Source organism: Triturus cristatus, chromosome 1_2, assembly GCF_964204655.1.
Source record: "Triturus cristatus chromosome 1_2, aTriCri1.1, whole genome shotgun sequence".
Lineage (NCBI taxonomy): Eukaryota > Metazoa > Chordata > Amphibia > Caudata > Salamandridae > Triturus > Triturus cristatus.
In genome coordinates this window covers 195,752,790-195,771,371 of record NC_140580.1, presented here as the reverse complement: position 1 = coordinate 195,771,371, position 18,582 = coordinate 195,752,790, and the positions used below count along the sequence as shown (strand labels likewise).

The window sequence follows — 18,582 nt, the reverse complement described above, 5'->3', positions numbered from 1 at the left end:
ACTTCTGTGGGTGCCTGAAACTAGTTTAGCTTCTGTACTGAACGCTGTTATTAGTTCTCCAGGTGGATTATATGAATCCCAAACAGTAGAGAATTCCCATATTACAATCTTGAAAGATCTTGTATCACTGTTGCAAGGTTCTCTGCAGGTATAATTGAATTGATTCCTCTAAGTAGTTTTTTGGATAGGGAATATGTGTGTGCAGCTAGGGTCAGGCCCTTATCCAGGATGAAGTATACAGATATGACGTTTTCTATAATGAAGGGCTTGCAGTCAAGCATTTTAGAGGCATCTAGCCAGGCTTGGAAGGAATGCCACTATAAAGAGGGGAGAGTATAAATAATTCCATTTTATGGGGCTTCATTTTAAGAGGTGTAGTGACGTCCATGACTTTGTGATCTACAGGCACATGCAACAAAGCTTTTTGCGATCGCAAATGGTGCGAATCGCAAAAATCGGCAGTTTGCGATTGCAAAATTAGCTTTTGCGATGCATGAAACAACTTGCCCCACGCACTTTAAAAAATCGTAATTAATTGCGATTTTTCAAATTGTGATTGCATTTAAGGAATCGCAATTTGCGATTCCTTAAGTGCAATGCAAGAACCACTTGCGCATGCAATTTCCCATTGATTCCTTTGGGCCTGTAGGCCCATAGGAATGAATGGGAAGCCATTCCTTATTTGCGACTCGCAATTTGCGACTCGCAAATAAGGAATGTGTAGGAATCGCTATTTTTATAGCGATTCCTACATGCATAGGCTTTTGCGAGTCCGTAATTGCGAGTCCTTAATAATTGCAATTAAGGACGCGCAAAATCCTACCTTGATGCATGTGCCTGCTAGTGCAATGTCTTCTGGAGATGAGACTTTAAATAGAGGTTGTCTGACATTGGCATAAAGGTGGAAAGAGAGGTTTGCTCGTCTCAGTAGAGAGCTGAAAGGCTTCATGTGAAGTCTGAAGACCATCAGGGATGGCTGACATACAGCCTGCTGAAAAGTAGAGGCTTTGAAGACATAGCTCGAAGATTAGACCTGTTGTTATTGTGGAGGTAATAATCAACCACTGCACGCTGTTGTTATAGTGCCACCTGTGATAATTGTTCCTGATCTCAATAGGCAAGCCTGTTATTGTGGTGCAGAAATGTAAAATTCAAGCAGTGCATGTGTGTCAATAGCCATTGCTTTTTTTGATCGATGTGTCAGCTAATTATACTACCTAATTCCCTTTTCCACCTTTATTTAACAGGCCTATATGCCAACATTTTAGTGGATAATAATTGACTCCTGCTCTCTTTTTCAATACCTAGAGTTTTTGGGCACTTTAGCCTCCGTTCAGAGTGGCAGCTCGTGAAAGTGGACTACAAATCCATCTTTGGGAGAAGATGCAATGAAAATGATTTCCAGACTTGGCATCTGCACAACCAGGTAGTACATTCATCTGTTTATATGTATCCTTTGGGTTTTTGTAAACATCATATTTTGCAGCCACTTATGAGTGGAAAGAATTCTATTAAGTACAGTGATGGCGAGTATAGTTGGTGTCTGTCTGTTGACCAGTACGGTCAGTATGTTTAAGGGGCTTTTTTTTTTTAGCTCAAATCATGATTCGGTAATAAATTCACGACTGTTGCATTCTGAGAACAGAGGGTTGTTCATAGTGGGAACATTGGAGGGAGATGTCAGATAATAGGCAAAAACCGATTTTGTTGGTTAGCCACAGACAGAACCTGGATTTGGGCATTGTTGTGTCTGGAGTAAGTTAGAGTGCAAAAGTATATCTGGTTGTAAATTTCTGTACGGGGGCTCTCTGGCGGGGGAGGGGGTCAAGAGCAGGACCAAGTACATTTTAGGGGGCGCAATGATCAGAGAACACTCGGCAGTGTAGGGGAAAGGGGTTGTCTAAAGGGAAAATAGTTTCCCCATGAATAAATAAAAAAAGGTTAAATAATTCAAGTGTATTTTAGTGTTATAATTCCACATGCAGAATTATTCGTTAGACATCTATACATTTCCATTGTGTAAATGGATAGCGAAGTGGGTTCTCCTGCTAATCTGCCGCAGTTGAAAAGATGAGAATTCATGAAAAGTCAGAAATGTCCTCAGACAAATGGGTTCAATCACAAGTCTTTTGCATGTGTCAGTTTATCTTATATGGGCAAATGTTTTTTTATTTAAAAGTACAAATTCACTGTTGCAGGTCAGAAAAAGCGAATTTTACTGTAACTATAGACTATAAATTGTATACTGTGTACAGTTATGCATAGGGTCACATGCACAGTTGCTCACTATATGCATGTGGAAATCGCCTTATAACAGGTGTGTCTATTGCTGCTTTCTAATAGTGTAGTTAGAACATTTTCTACAATTAAAAAATACTCACTCAAACTAGATGTAAACGTGACTAGATTTCTGACGCAGTTACCTCACGACAACAGGAGCAAGAGGAAACTTAAATAAAGCCAAAGCATACATTTCAAAGCGGATGTTAAAAATATTGGAAATTGTCTTGCAAATATTTTGAGAAAGTGGTCATTTTAGAGAGCATTGCTAACAGGAAACATGGCATGATGTGAAAGCTAGTGGGAATCTAAATCTAATTAACAATGTTCATAAATCCTTCAATGCTTGGGTTACAAATATTTATCATCCAATGAATTTAGGCAGTTTTAAATTCCAGAAAGAAAATTAATTTGCTTGTAAAGTAAGGAGTCAGAGTGTCTAGGAAATTCTAGCTTTATATTATTTGTATATACATCTTTTCCATCAGTTTTTTTTATAATGATTTTGTAGATAACTAAACTAAGTGCAAGAAAAAAATATGACCTTGTGTATAAATGGAATGATGCAATATAGCGAGGAAGGATATGTAATTTAATTGCACAGGTTTAATCTACAGTTTTGTGCTGTTTCCTTAAAGGGGGAGCTCTGTGTTATGGGAGAAAGGAAAACGTACAGGAAGCGCAGACCAGGAGTCCAATGTTCACTAGGAAGAGACTACTCCAGGTACATTATATCAGAGCCCTGCCTCTGCTCTGACTGGGATTTTGAATGGTGAGTACATCACCCCATCTATTTTATTTTTGAAACAATATCAGACAATGTTTTTTCCATGCTCCTGCTACATTCGATACTTTTACAATTTTTTGTCCTTGCAAGAAAGCTTTTATGTTACATTAAAAGGGACACATACATTGGTTAAAATGAATATGTTTATTCAATTGTGAGACTCCAAATTCTAACCCTCTAAGTAGCCCACAGAAGATGATATATATATATTCATTGGAAAAAACAAAGGTTACAGGAACGTTATAGTTAGAAAATAACATTTAAAAAGCCTTCAAAATTCTCTGAAAAAAACAAAGGTTACGAGGTTATAGTTAGACTCAGATTTCACTTGTAGAAAACCATAGACATTCAGCTGTCATAATTACCTGAACTAACTATAACTTACACTGCTTATGACCTCGCATAAGTCTCACAAAGGTTAATGAAACACTTACACTCACAGGATGATGTCATCAGTGATGTCATTTGAGATGTCATCAGTGATGTCACTGACCATGTAATGAGTGATTTAACATGTGAGGTCAGCAGCAGTGTATTACAGGGGCGTAATTTATAGTTAACTCAGTTAAATATAACTGCGGAATTTCTATGTTTTGTATGAGTAAAAACTGAGCCTAACTATTACATCCATGCAACCACTGTTTTTTTCAGTGATTTTCGAATTGTTTTTAAATTCTACATTGTATTTCTTGTGTGTTGGGGAGTCTAAGTGTATGTATGACGGAGTGGCTGAGTGTGTCAGTGAATGTATCAGTGTGTGCTTGGGTGTGTGAGTATATATATGAGTATGTCCCAGGGTGTCTAAGTGTATGGATGAGTCAGTGCCTGAGTGTGTCACTAAATGCATTTTGTTTGCTTGGCTGCATCAGTATATGTATGACTTTGTCCTGGGATATCTGAGTGCATGTATCAGTGAGTGTGTCAGTGAATGCATTACTATGTGTTTGGGTGTGTTAGTGTATGTATAAGTGAATCCCAAGGTGTGCGAGTGTATGTATTATTAAGTATCTGAGTGTGTCAGTGATCACATCAGTGTTTCGAATTTAATTCCTTTTACTATCATGGAAGTTCAGTTAGTCTCGCCAATTTTCCAAATCCTTAAAATAGTTCCAGACAATAACTCTAGTTATTATCTCATCAATATGTATAATAACTCCTCACCTAGCGACTGTGTAAAATCTTTGTCGGAAATTGCTTTGTATTTACAAGATCAAAAAGCTATGAGTCAAGAGTTAAATTGTCATCTTGTGTGGGGTGGGGACTACAATGTGTATCTGTGTAACAAATATGACAAAGGTATCTGTGGGCTTTCAGACGAGCACGATGCCCCCTTGGCCCACTTCACCCATAACGCTGTGGGTCAAGCATTAAATACCTGTATTTTTGCATTAGAACTTGAATTCGCCAACATCCTAGCGTGTCCCGCTGTAGAGTTTAAGCCGACTTTTCATGGTAAAGGTGCCTCCACTACCATTGATTTTATCTTATGCTCTCAATCCTTAAAAAACCGATTGAAGCAATTTTCAACTGGCACTGATCCTTCAAGTGACCACTATCCAAATAGCATAACCTTAGCATTAAATATACCACCTTCAGCCTGCCCAAAAACAAGTCTCCTAGCGCAGCATTCTCTGGAGATGAACAAAATCAATGGTTATACTGTCAAGTGGTCGACGATCAATCCCATAGAGATCACTAGCAAGATTATTCAAAAAACCCTTCCTCTGATCTATCAGTGTTTGGAGCCGTCTTCCTCCCCCAAGCTGATCCTTTCTAGCTTCACCAAAATATTAGAAGCCATCAGACAAGAGCTCACTTGTTCCTATAAGACTCTTGCCAATGATAAGGATTCAAGAGGGTGGTTCGATTCCCGCTGCCGCAAAGCGCAGCGTGCATTGAAAAACGCTCTACAAAAAAAGATTAGGGTCAAGCCCCAAATTGCCTCTTTGAGGAAAAATTATAAGATGGCACAGCAATCACGCAAACAGGAAATAAAAAATAACCTCTGGGCCCAATTACATCAGAGTACTTTAACCAAGGACTCTATCATGTTTTGGAGAACAGTCAAGGCCCCTTTCCTAGTTGATGAAACTGCGATAGAGCATCTAGACGTGGCAGTACCTGCTGACAAATGGGTAGCTCACTATTCGCAGATCTTCGCGGATAACCCCGTGATAACTGAGGCCCCCAGACCAGAGGCGGAAGCTCCTACTAGTAATAACATCTTTCCCATCGATCTCTATTTCGATCTAGAGGAGATAATCACAGCACTGACCGCCTCAAAGACCGGTAAGGCGCCCGGTCCAGACGGGGTCCCCTTAGACATATTTGTGAGCAACATAGATCTTTGGTCTCCAATTGTCACACAGGTCATGTCTGCAGTTACCCAGTTCGGCCTTTTTGACTCTTGGTCCACCTCTGTGCTTCTGCCCATTTTCAAAAAGGGAGATCGGGACAATCCAGCCTGTTACAGGCCCATCTCCCTTTTGGATTCCCTAGGCAAGGTAGCTGGCAGATTAATTCTGGAGCGTTTAAGGGACTGGGCCACAGAGAATAAGATCTTAACTGATCTACAGTTTGGGTTCCAGGAGGGCCTGGGCACTGTGGAACAGGCCTTAAATCTGACCTTGCTTATAGGTAAATATGTAGGGGCCAAAGGTGGTAAACTTCATCTAGTCTACGTGGATTTGAGTTCCGCATTCGATTGCGTAATCCACTCCAAGCTTTGGGCGATTTTGAAAAATCTGGGCATAGATCCTGCACTGCTGAATTTTCTCCGAGAGCTATACTCGGATGCAAAAGCACGCGTGAGATATGGTATTAAAGGGGAGCTTACGGAATCCTTCAATATTGAAAAAGGTGTAAGGCAGGGATGCGTCCTTGCTCCATTCCTATTTAACATCTATACTAACGGACTGGAGCAAGCGATGTTGGTTGACAGCAAAGATCTACCCTGCATAAGCTCCCGCCCTATTCCTGCATTATTGTATGCAGATGATTCAGTCATCTTAGCTAGGACACCTAATCAACTCCAGATCCAACTAGATAAATACTGTGAATTTATGTCTTCTCTTGGTCTTAAAGTCAATAAATCTAAGACTTTTGTTATGAACATCGGGAAAAGAGCCCAAAAATGTAAATCTCTCTTTATCGAGAAGACCAGATTAGAAACTGCCACCACCTATCCTTATCTAGGTATCCTTATTGACAATCACCTGTCCTGGAAACCTGCTATATCTAGTAAAAAACTGCAGTTTCAACGTACAACATCTGCACTGACCTCGTTTTCCAGGAAATTGGGTAAGCCCGCTCCTACTGTGCTCTTGCAGATTTACCAAGCCAAGTGTATGAGTGTGGCAACATACGGTGCAGGAGTCTGGGGCTATGTGCCTGCTGACGACCTACAAATTACAGAAAACTCCTTTCTGAAATATATACTAGCCCTCCCTCGTAGTGCTCCTACCTTCGGCACCCATGTGGAACTCGGTCGGGAGTATCTGACTGATATCATTAGCTACCAACCGATTCTACTTTGGCACCGTATATGGACCCAGGAGCAATGTCATCTAACTAGGTCACTAATATCTGACTGTCTCACTTTGTCCTACTGGAAAAAGATTCCCTGGCTGCTATATGTATCGAGATTTTTGTCAGATTTGAATCACTCTGCATATTTTACTGATCCCGAATCCTTAGTGGACATATCTAGAAAATCTTTGAAAAAGCTATGTGCTGACCACTTGAGTGATCTTCGTTTGTGTTCTGAACTTGTGAAAAAATCAAACGTTCATTTAACGATGGTCCAATTTCCTCATGGCATTCAATTTTATCTGTCATTTTTTCTGTCAAATTATGAGAGATATGTTTTAACCAGATTTCGGTTTGATCTATTTTATCGTCTTGTTTCATTGCCTGTGCCCTTAGACTGGTCACGGGAACTACCAAACTGTCCCTGTGACGGTCTTACTCGCCAGTCAACTTTGCATGTAACCTTTTTCTGCGGTTTCTATAAGTCCCCGCGGAAACGTTGGCTGGTTCCTCTGCTTCGACATATAGGGCTGAGAAGATGCAGACCGGCTCTTCTGGCACTTCAAAATCTAGATACCCCGTATGTAGCCAAAACTGTAGCCTGCTTTCTTAAAGCCTGCTTGAAAATTCATTTTCAACTATCGGCAAATGTTTCTTAGGATTTTACCGCTTATTCGGTTATTATTCCTGTATATAGAGTGTTAGTGTTTACTCCTAAATGTCTGCTTCCCTCAACAGCCATTACCAAACTGAATTTTTACTGATTATTTGCGCTATTATTGTTGTTCTTAGAGTGTCAGTGTTTTTATGTAAATTGCCTCCCTTTTTAAGCAGTCAGTGGGCAAACTGATTTTAATTTTTATAATGTTGTAATGCTTCAAATGAACTTTTTATGATTGTAAATTCAATCGAAATAAAGTATTTTACTACTACCACATCAGTGTGTGCTTTGGTGGGTAGTGTATGTATGAGTGTGTTTTGGGGTATCTGACTGAGTCAGTGAATCCATCATTGTCTCTCCTTGCTGTGTCAGTAAATGTATGAGTGTTTCCTCCGGTGTTTGAGTGTATGTACAAGTGAATGTCTGAGTTAGTCAGTAAATGCATCAATGTGTGCTTACTTGTGTCAGTATATGTATGAGTGTGTCTTGGGTTGTCTGAGTGTATGTATGAGTGAGTGCCTGAGTGTGTCAGTGACTGCATTAGTGTATGCCTGGGTGTCCCAGCGTATGTATGAGTGTATCCTGGGTGGATAACTGTAAGAATAAGTGTCTGCATGGCTGTATCACAAAGCATATGCCTCAGGAGAAGACAGCCCACATACAACAATACTTTTGCTGTACCCACTTCAGCCGAAGTGAGTGTTATTTATTTTGCACAGACAGTATTATAAAAGTAAAAAAATATATAAATAAATTCTGATGGGTATTCACACTATATACATTTTATATTTGGACTTAACTTTGTGACCCCAGTGAAGTGACCATAACCAAAACAGTACAATATTTGTGGTGCTAATAAAGAAGGAAGCAATTGGTTATTGGAATTTCATGGAAGCCCTTTGGATATCTGATAAAATCATTTATTCCTAGAAACTTTTTCTAGTTTGCTGGGGCTCTCCCTTTGTAGTTGTCAAACTACAAAGGGAGATCCCCAGCAAACTATACATTTTCTTACTTTTACAATACTGTCTACCCACTTTGGCTGAAGTGGGTACTGTAAAATTATTGTTTTATGTGGGATGTCTTTTCCTGTGTATTAATTTGACTAATTATATTAAACGAGTTCCTTTTGAACACTGTTTCTGCTTGAATAGCAATACCCAGTTCGCAAGGACATACGGGTGGCTCTTGTTTTTTGTTAGATATCTTCATAATAAAGCATTACACAGCTGTAACATGGTAAACAACTTATACATTTAATTTAAGCATTTCATTTTCTATTTTTTTACTGTTCTCAGCTTCCATACTTATACATCATAAATGATGTACTACACAAAGCTTTATCCTTGAACAGTGGGAAAAAACAATCATCCAGATTGTAGGAAAAAAACAGAACTGAATTGTATGGCACCATAAACAAGTGACTCTATGCCTTGCACTCACTGGAAAATAATTAATACACTATTTTAGCTATACCTACTGAACTAATTTAAAGAAACATAACAGAAAAAAAATGTTATGATATTTGCAAGTAGTCCATTACTCAAAATACACATTTGAATGTTGGAGTCTGTTTTGAAGACATAACACCCCTGGTTGGCCAAATTATGTCTTAAACACTGATGATCCATGAAGAACAAACACAGTATACCACGTTTTAGCCAGTAATCCTCCTTAGAACTTTGGTTGAAGAAAGAAGAGGTATGAATTTGGAAGTGTGAAAGAAAGTTTTTGTTTCAATGTGAGCTTGCTGTCATTGCATTGCATCCATTCACATACACAGAGTAGTGCCCTAAAGTCATATGAAGTCCATCATAAGAGATGACAGTCACTGGAGTGTATGTTATTCCAGAAATTCAAATTTGTCCTGCATTAAAGTTTGTAATTTCAGTTTCCATTTTAGATCCATCTGCTTTTCATCTTTGTATCATTAATACAATTGTGTTTCTAACTTCTCTGTAACTCTAATGTAGACATACAATCTGATCTACAATTTGAGCAGGGCATATTTTGGCTAGTCTGTTTGATCAGTCTGTCAAAAGGCAGAGTTTTTGAATCCGTTAATGTTAAATAGAGAAATTGTTCAGAATTAATTTGATTGGTAGATGTAAAAGAACAATCTTCACAGTAATGGCTCCATGTTAAAATAAGAAATCAAAATGTTCTTCTTCGTGTTCCAAAACTCCAAGGATGACCATAATGCATCCATATGCATCTTGTTGAGTGCTGACAGTAACATACTATAGATCCACTACATATGTGTACTAGATATCAAATGCTTGAAGCAGAATGTACTATATTCCTACAACTATGTAAACATTCCAGCCAATGACACAGTTAGGAGAAAAATCTGTGCTCTGCTTTATGTTGAATTGCATTTATAAGATGTGGGAAATGGAAAAGTACTTTGAGAACAACTTTAACATAGCAGTTGACACATTACTATTTTTCAACTGGAAGCCTACAATATCTCCCTCATTCTCCAGTTTTTCCTTGTTAACACCACCTGACTGAATGAATACATTTATTTATTGCACAGTTACTTAAAACGATTTGCAACATGACTTACATACAAATTTAAAAGAAGGTTATAGTAGCAATTGTTTAAAAGAACATTCATAAATAATGGGTTTACGTACAGCATTATAAAAAACCGAATAAAAAGATATGTTATATACATTAAAAAAAAGGTAAGGGATTGCCAGTTCAGCCTTATTGCCAATTTGATACAGGTACACCACCTTCCTTATCTTTCTTTGGCTTACTTTGAGGAACATCCATTTATTAATTTTTAAGCTTCCTTAGGACAGATTTTCAGTTTCTCATAAATAGAATACTGTCCTAATGAGGAGCATATACACTTCTTAACCAATTGTACTCTCTGAAACGACATGCATGAGCACTAACTTTCTTTTCATTAAAATCAACCAAAAACAAACCGGACAATGTTCTAACTCAGGACAATGCTACATATGACATACCTTCTTTGAATACAGTACTTCCAATATTGAAAAAAGCTGCATCTACACTTAAACCTTCTGATTTATGAATAGTTACAGCATATGCTAGAGAAAGTGGAAAGTGCTGCCTCCGGACATATAATCTTTTACAAGCAAAAAATGTATAATACATCAGCCAAACTGTTTCACACCATCAATCTGATCAAATTTTATGGTTAAGTATTCAACCTCATCCCTATTTGGAAAATTAATGAAATCAAACACTTTACCCATCACATCAGTTATTAATCCTTCCTCAACATGTTAAGGATGCTTCAAAAGTACTCAGTTTTGCAGCAGTCCTAGATACAGATTTCTCCAATGGATCCAATTTTGTTGCAGTTTTCCACTTAGAAGTATTGTCACTCCCTGGTGATCCATTTTGTCAATAGCTGTGAGTTCAAACATTTCTTCTTTCTCCAGTTTCATTAATTCTTCATTAAAATTTGAGCACTCTTAAACAGACTACAGATTTGCCTTCTTAAATTAACTTGAACTTTAGCTGTGCTGCTGTGTTCTTAGAGGAGAAAAGTTTGTTTATAATTCAACTTTGTATGGTACCTTTCCCCTCCTTTGTCAGAACTCCTACTCTAATGTCCTTCAGAATATTTCCGTATTCCATGTCAGATGCTTGATGCATATTCCTCAGTGGTTCTATGTATTCAAAGTTTAGCCAAATGTTGACAAGTGTCTTGATAACAGGCTGTCCTTTCACGGGGGTTAGTTGCAGTAGGTCACCAAAGACAATAAGTGCTTTTCTCGAAACAGCATGTCGTACTCTGTTCTTAAAATCAGTTGCATTTCCAAGTGAATAAAGGAAAGCATTAAGGTGGAGACCAGACTTACCTCATCGATGAGCAAAAGCTTCCCTTTCTTGAACACCTTTGACACCTCATGACAAGCTTCACTGGATAACCTTTGGTATTGCAATTTGTCATGTTCAACAGGTAGCATAAGTAGTCATTGAAGAGTAATTCCTTTAATATTCTGTGCAGCTAATCCAGTTGGTGCTGTTACTACACACAATACATTTGATTGTGTTGTCCTCTGTGGGTAAGTAGTAAGAATTTTTATTAAAAAACTTTTACCTGTGCCAGCTTTACCACTGATATATAGTAGTATTAGCTTAAATGAAGAGCATTCACATTCTTTCCTATCATGCAGAATACAAACAATGCTCTATTTTATCTTTCACTGCAATATGAATTTCTCTGCTTGTCATTTAGTTGTGCCACAAAATGTTTGAAATCAACACTTTCCTCTCTTGCTTGTTGCATCGGCTTTTCCTCATTCATAGCTATTGCTGCTTCACTTTGAATAACTGGCTATCCAAGGGGATCTTGACTCAGTGGTCCAGAACTTTGGCTGCTTTGTGCACTCTGCTGAGCAATCACAGTAGCAATAGTTTCTTTCTGTCCAATCTCATCTTTCAACATTTGCAAGGGGTATGGGAAGACTGAACATTGAATGCTGTCTTTTACAGCGTTGAAACAATCTTCATAGCAGTCATTGTTTCCAAATAGATCTGATTGAGCACCCAAAACCTTGAAGAATTGTAGGAGTGCCAAATAAACAACATTCTCTTCTGTCTGGAGTTTCCCAACTCAGTTTTCTGTGGTTAATTAAATTTCCTTAAACATGTTTCACCAAACAACCATTACATCCAACTTCTGCATATTTTCCTTCTATGATTTCTGTTACATTGCTTCTGTCTGTGTAGTGTTGAAGTAGTAGATGTTGACCCTTCTTGGATAGTGTGTATCCAACATATGTGATTTCACAATGTCTGTACTTTGCAGGGTGACCCCTGCTAGGTACTAAATTTCCTAAACTTACCCAAACAATTTCCCTTGACTTCGAGAATAGACTGTCCAAGTTCAAATGGTCACAGCACTCATAGGAACCCATTTCCCTATGGGAAAGCATTTTCAAGCTGAAGCTGTACAATTTCTTGGTGAGAGTCTTTTCTGCAGAAATCTCCATCCACAACCTGCTTCATCGCTGTCTTTTTTGATTTTATATATATATAAAGTAACATACCAAGCAAAAGCGATGGAGTTGTCGGCAACAAATTGTTGATCCACATCTTCAGAATCAGAGGGTTGTAGTCATTAAACTTGGAAGCCACTGTTCTCTCAGATTGCTTGTGTTTTTCAGTATTTTCTGTGTCAGTCTGACTGCAGCTGTTCACTTTTCCTTGAGAAATGACAGGTCGAGGGAATCCAAATTGGCATCTCGCGTAGAACATGCTTTCTCAAGCCCTTTTCATCACTGCCTTTTGGGATGGCGCAAGTCACATACTGTTCTATAAAAGACAGGACAGACTGATCACTGGACCAAATGTGGGTAATTCTGTTATCTCTAACAGCATGTGAACATGAGGAGCACCTCTTGCTTGGTACTCTTTTCACCAAAAGAAATCAGTCACTTCGCCAAGAGGAGGATTTCTTTAGTTGCAGATGAAAGACAGCATAGATTGAAACCTGTGGCAAAAATATCTACAAACATTAGCAGGATCTTTTGCTGTCTTGACATTAATGTCCTTAATATTTGAGTTCACTTCTCTCAAATATTCAGTCAGGTCATCCCACACATACTGAGCACAACTGAGTGTCAGAAACCAAGTAGGTGCACCTACGTTTCACAAGATACATTTGACTTCTTAATGACAATGATACCAATATTTGTTGGTGCCACGTTGGCACACTGTTAGAAATGGGATTTCTGGTTGGCTAAGGCTTGCGCCAAAGTCAGGCAGAAACCACCACTCTAGTCAGGGCAAGGAAGTTACACGCCAAAGATAACCCCTGCTCACCCCCTTGGTAGCTTGGCACGAGCAGACAGGCTTATCCCTGAGGCGATGTGTAAAGCGTTTGCGCGCGCACCCAGCAACAACACCCAAGGCCCACCACAAAGGAAACTCCACACAAGGTATTATATAAAAATAACCTTTGTATTATACACAACACATTAGATAAAAACACACACTTTACAATGTGCCAACAGGCACGGGCAGAATTTACAAGGGATTATATATACAGGGGACAGGGCCACATGGACCACTGTCAGGAATTAGCACTTTGTAGGAATAGCACTTAGAACGTAGGAATAATATTTGAGAACATAGCACACAATCACTGTAGCACTAAAAATAGAACATGTAGCACACAACCAGTAACTACTGGTATCAGAACGTACCACCTACGCAACCCTAACCACCTTTAGGAATACCACGCAGGGAACTAGGACCTCACTAGTACCACCTGTACTAGGGGAAAAACAACCACCTAAGTATCACTCTACCTGTAGGGGTCTAAGCACATAAACACAGGATGCATAAAATACATTTAGAGGTGTAAACACAATTCAGGACAGAAAATATCATGAAGGCATTGTGCAGGCGCAAAAAGTACATGTATGAAAATCACCAAGTGCCCTAGGGGAGGGCACAACACAAGATAACTGTCCGCAGGCCAACTGGCCTCTCAGGATGCAGAAATACCCAAGATACAGCGATACCAGGGAGCGACTATGCAGGCTGCGCAAGCCAGGCGCACAAGGCACAACCTAAACGTGGCAGCTGCCCACTAAGTGCTGGGCAGCTGTAGGGACTGGGGCCTGGGCACCTCTGGGCCTTTAGAACAAATATGGCATGTCCTGGAGCCTCCCTGGGCTCTGCAAAGAAAAATAATGCCCCCAGAAACGTTTAGAGCATCCAAGCAATGTGGGCCTTCGTTGGAGCGCCTCGCGCTCAAAAGACAAGCGCTGCCCCCTTCGTTGGAGTCCCACACGGGGGACTCTTTCACAACATGCCCCCGTAGCGACAATGGCCCCCACCGTTGGAGCGCCTCGCGCTCAAACCTTCGTTGGAGTCCCACACGGGGGACTCTTTCACAACATGCCCCCGTAGCGACAATGGCCCCCACCGTTGGAGCCACACGGGCTCAGACACAAGATGCCCCCGGTTGTTGGAGTCCCTTTGGACTCTAGGACGATGCCTCTTCCAGCACGGCTGCCACTGCCCACTGGCAGGCGGGGCAGCGGAGAGGAGGACCGAGCACGGCGCTTGCCGGGCTCGGATTTCGCTAAGGGGGGGCGGACACCGAGAAGCGTGCCCCCGACACACCCCCAACTATCCTGTGGCTGCGCTACGTTGGAGTCCCCCTCTGGGACTCAGGAACGCTCCCAACACCACTTACCGGATTGCGCGGCTTCTTCCGGGTGGTTCCTTCAGTGCGGGGCTCTCCTCACTCCGGGGAGCTCCGCTGGACTCGGCTGGCTTCTCCTGGATCGCGGGAGCACGGGGTAGGCTCCCGCCCGCACCTTCTCTCGGCGGGTTCCTTTTCTCGGCGCGGGGCTTCCCTCGATCTCACGGGAGCCCCGCGTCAGTCAGCAGACTTCCGACTTCAGTGCAGGAGCGCGGGGTAGGCTCCCGTCCGCTTCCTGCTTTCTGCCACGTCCCGCCCACGTCCCAACACGGGCCGCCTGACTTCCGGTTCGGCCGAAGGGCCGCGGCGGTGACGTTCTCAGCGGCAACGAGGGGTAGGCTCCCTCAATGATGCGATGTACGGCGGGGTGGGCACCCGCCGTAAGGCTAACCAAATAAGCGGGGTGGGCACCCGCAGGTACAATCAAAGCGCTCACAGCGCTATCAAGCCACACAGCGCGCCCAGCGCTATAAAGCCTCAAAAAGCGCTCCCAGGCGCTACAAGTAAAGGTCAGCAACCAAAAAGTCTGCAAAGAGCAGGGGGGGCAAAGACTGGGCCCAGGGGCCAGCTCACAGGGCCCTCCAACAGGGAGGCTGTCCCCAGTGGCGGTCTCTCCTGGCGCCCAGCAGCAGCAGGCCCCCCTCAAGTGGATCCTGGAAGAGAACAGTTTCTGTGGGGACACAGCCCCATTTTTATACAGGCAAACCCTTTGTTCTGGGTTCAGGGTGAGGGGGAAAACCAGTCGCAGCTGGTTGGGGAGCACCCTTGATGTGCTCAGCCCCTCACTCTATTCACTGGAAGGGCTAGGGTCGTCAGTCGCACCACAGGGGGCGGGGCCAGCATTGTGTTTGGAAAACCCTGTCCTATTCAGGACCCAGGTGGACTCCTCCCACCCATCTAGCTGCTGATCTCCCCATTCACCACTGGGTGACTCATCCTGACACTGGGGAATCCCTAGCCCGTCACATGACATGACCAGCCAATCACGCGACAGACACACTGCACACAGAAGTGCCCACTTCTAGAAGTGGCACTTCCACACTAGGTACATACACGCCGCACACATCATCGCGCAGCATTCACTCCCACGAGTCCGCACATACCAAACTCGGGCCTGCACACCCCACGCATCAGGAACTACTAGGGACACATACATTCCCCATGCATTCCTATGGGAGGGCAGGCCTATCTCACCACATGCACTCAGAGCACGCACGCACTTTACCCTGGGACACAGGGAAAGTGCGCAGAAACCAAACAATCACCACACCAAGTCACCAGTAAAAATCAAAAAAGTTCAGGGGTGAACCTGCCAGAAGGGCCAAGTCCAACACAACCCCCTTCCAGCCAAAACGCAGGGCAGCCCAATCACCACCGTGATGGACTTCCCTGCTTGGGACGATAGAACACGGACGCGGGCCCGCAACTGCAGGGACACCCTCCGGTTCTACGCCACGGTGAACCCATGGAATTCTTTCTAACACCACTGTCTGGACCAACTGGGCTATCCCACTGGTACTCCCAAGCTGTCCACGGCCAAGACCAGGCCCTAGGCCACCCAGGTGCCACTGGTTTTTGCCTAACCACAGAGTGGGGGGTAGTAACCCCTGGCACATAGCGGCCATTCTCCACTCTTCCTCTCTGAAAGACAGGACTAGACTGCCACTGGTTCTCCAGCCTAGGGTCTACACCCTCAGGCGGACCAGGAGTCTCGGGGAAGGCTCTCCTCCCCCTACCTCTTCTCCTAGGGTTCCTCCTCCTCTGGCGAGGGGTACACCTAGAACGCCATTCCAACCCAGGGTTTAACCCCTCAGGTTGTACCGGGGGCAGAGGTGGGCTCTCCCACCCTCTGCACCCCCTTCCAGAACCCTGCTCCCTACCAACTGGGGCGGTACCTCTGGAAGAAGAACTGGTCGGGACGCTGATTACAGACGTCCCACCCTTCAGGTCAGGCTGATCCCGAACCTGGCCTTCCAACCTCCGGCCTAGAACCTTTGGTGGAATAATTGCCTGGCACTCCAGGACTTCTGGGGATCTCCACTCCATCCCCCTGAGGCTATCAAATGACACGTATGTCGAGCGGCTGTCTGTCTGGCGCTGATCTCCCGTCCCCTGTCCACCTGACAGTGCGCGGAGATCCCCCAGAACAGAAGTGGTGTCACCCTGGTCACTACACGGGAACCTAGCCCAACTGGGAAGTCCCTGACCCACCGGCTCTTCCACTGGGGAACTCATCCCCCAATCACTCACGCTGGACTCCTGTACCCTCCCTACCGGAGCGGTACCGCCAGACTCCAGAACCACAGGAGCCCTGGTTACAGGTGCCCCAGGTCCTCCACTCACTAAGAGATCTTCCTCAAGTGGACTAACAGGACAGCCTAGGTCCCCAACTTGGTGTTCCCTCATGAAACCATCCAAGTCCTGAGGCAGGGTTTCGGGCGTCTGGGGACCCTCGGTCACCCCCTCACTCCTGCTCCACTGAGCCAGGCAGCGAGCCCCTACACCCTCCTCGCTATCCTGGGACCTAGCTGGGCTACACTGAGCCTCCTCCACCACGCTGGGCTGGAGGATCTCTGACCCACTATTGTTGGAATCACTCACTAATGACACTAGAGAACCTCTGGTCCTTTCCCAGCGGTCTGCTTCCTCTGCAAGTTCAAATGGACAAAAAGAGTTATACCTCAACAGGTGTTGGCGCAACCCTGGAGAACAACTACTGAGCATCTGCTCCTTGATAATCATATTTAGTACTCCATCCAAATCCTGCTCTGGGTTAAACACCAACCAGTCCACCAGGGCATCATGACATTCCTCCACAGCCTCCTCCCAAGACTGGTGAGACAGCTTCTTACTGCCCCTGAACTTCAACCTACATTCCTCCTCTCGGGAACAAGGTACCACACTCGGGGAACTGGGACTGGGACTCTCTATACTGCACTTTATATTGCTGCCCCCCCCTGGACTCCACCCTCACTGGGGAATCCAGAAAACTACCACTGCGCTCAGGGGACAGGGAAAGGGGTGAGGCGCTATCTTCTACGCTGGACCCAGCAAGGGACTCCCTACCTACGGGGTCCTCACTCTCTACTGGCGTCCAGGTACTGCCATCTTCTTCTGAGTCTTCAGGGCTCCCCACAGACCCACCACCCTCCAGGTGTGAGGCCCGGGCCCTTTCTTCCTCACTGCGCTCACGTTTCCATTCATCTGCCTGCCATCCAATCATGTAGTTCCTCAATTCGTACACCGTGTCTGACTCTCTCACCCCTATGTTTCTTTCTCTACAGAACCTTTCCAACTCCTGCATACTGTAATAAACTAGATCACTGAGATCAAAAGCAGGCTCCATTCTGGCAGACGTTCTAGAGAAAAGATCACACAGGGAACCTAGGGGTCTGAGTTTAACAGGAGTACACAATTCACAAAAAGATTCAGCAAGCTCTCTAACCCAGAGAACTCACACTCACTTGCCTAGTGCCACTCACCACTCATCCACACACAACCCTCCCCTCGGACTGGTAAGGCAGTTTCTACCACCCCTGATTCCTCAACCTGACCACCACGTGACACAGGTACCAACTCTGGGCGCAGGGCGGGGGACAAATGTACAGGACACTATTACGCTGCCACCACTGGATCCCACCCTCTGGTGAATCCAGAAACACAATGCACTAAGGGGGATGATCTACCCTCCCGAGCTAGGGACACCTAACTCACAGTGCACAAAACCACATTTCCAAAGAAATGACAATTAAAAACAATTTTAAAACAATAATCCCTATACCATGTGATTTATCTAAATGCAGAGTTTTGTAGTGCGGCCAGTTGCCGCTGCGGTACAGCGCAAACGCAAGTCCAAATCCCACCGCTGCCACCAATGTTAGAAATGGGATTTCTGGTTGGCTAAGGCTTGCGCCAAAGTCAGGCAGAAACCACCACTCTAGTCAGGGCAAGGAAGTTACACGCCAAAGATAACCCCTGCTCACCCCCTTGGTAGCTTGGCACGAGCAGACAGGCTTATCCCTGAGGCGATGTGTAAAGCGTTTGCGCGCGCACCCAGCAACAACACCCAAGGCCCACCACAAAGGAAACTCCACACAAGGTATTATATAAAAATAACCT

At 43.6% G+C, this 18,582-nt stretch overlaps 1 protein-coding gene across 1 annotated transcript in view; it reads left to right on the top strand.

Annotated features, from left to right (window-relative positions):
• The window catches only part of SORCS3 (sortilin related VPS10 domain containing receptor 3), a 2,496,310-nt gene that overhangs the window by 2,139,466 nt on the left and 338,262 nt on the right, over positions 1 to 18,582 (top strand). The window contains exons 15-16 of the mRNA XM_085603452.1: positions 1,309 to 1,426; positions 2,919 to 3,052. Of these exons, the coding sequence (XP_085459578.1) occupies positions 1,309 to 1,426; positions 2,919 to 3,052 (252 nt within the window). The remainder of the gene's footprint in view (positions 1 to 1,308; positions 1,427 to 2,918; positions 3,053 to 18,582) is intronic.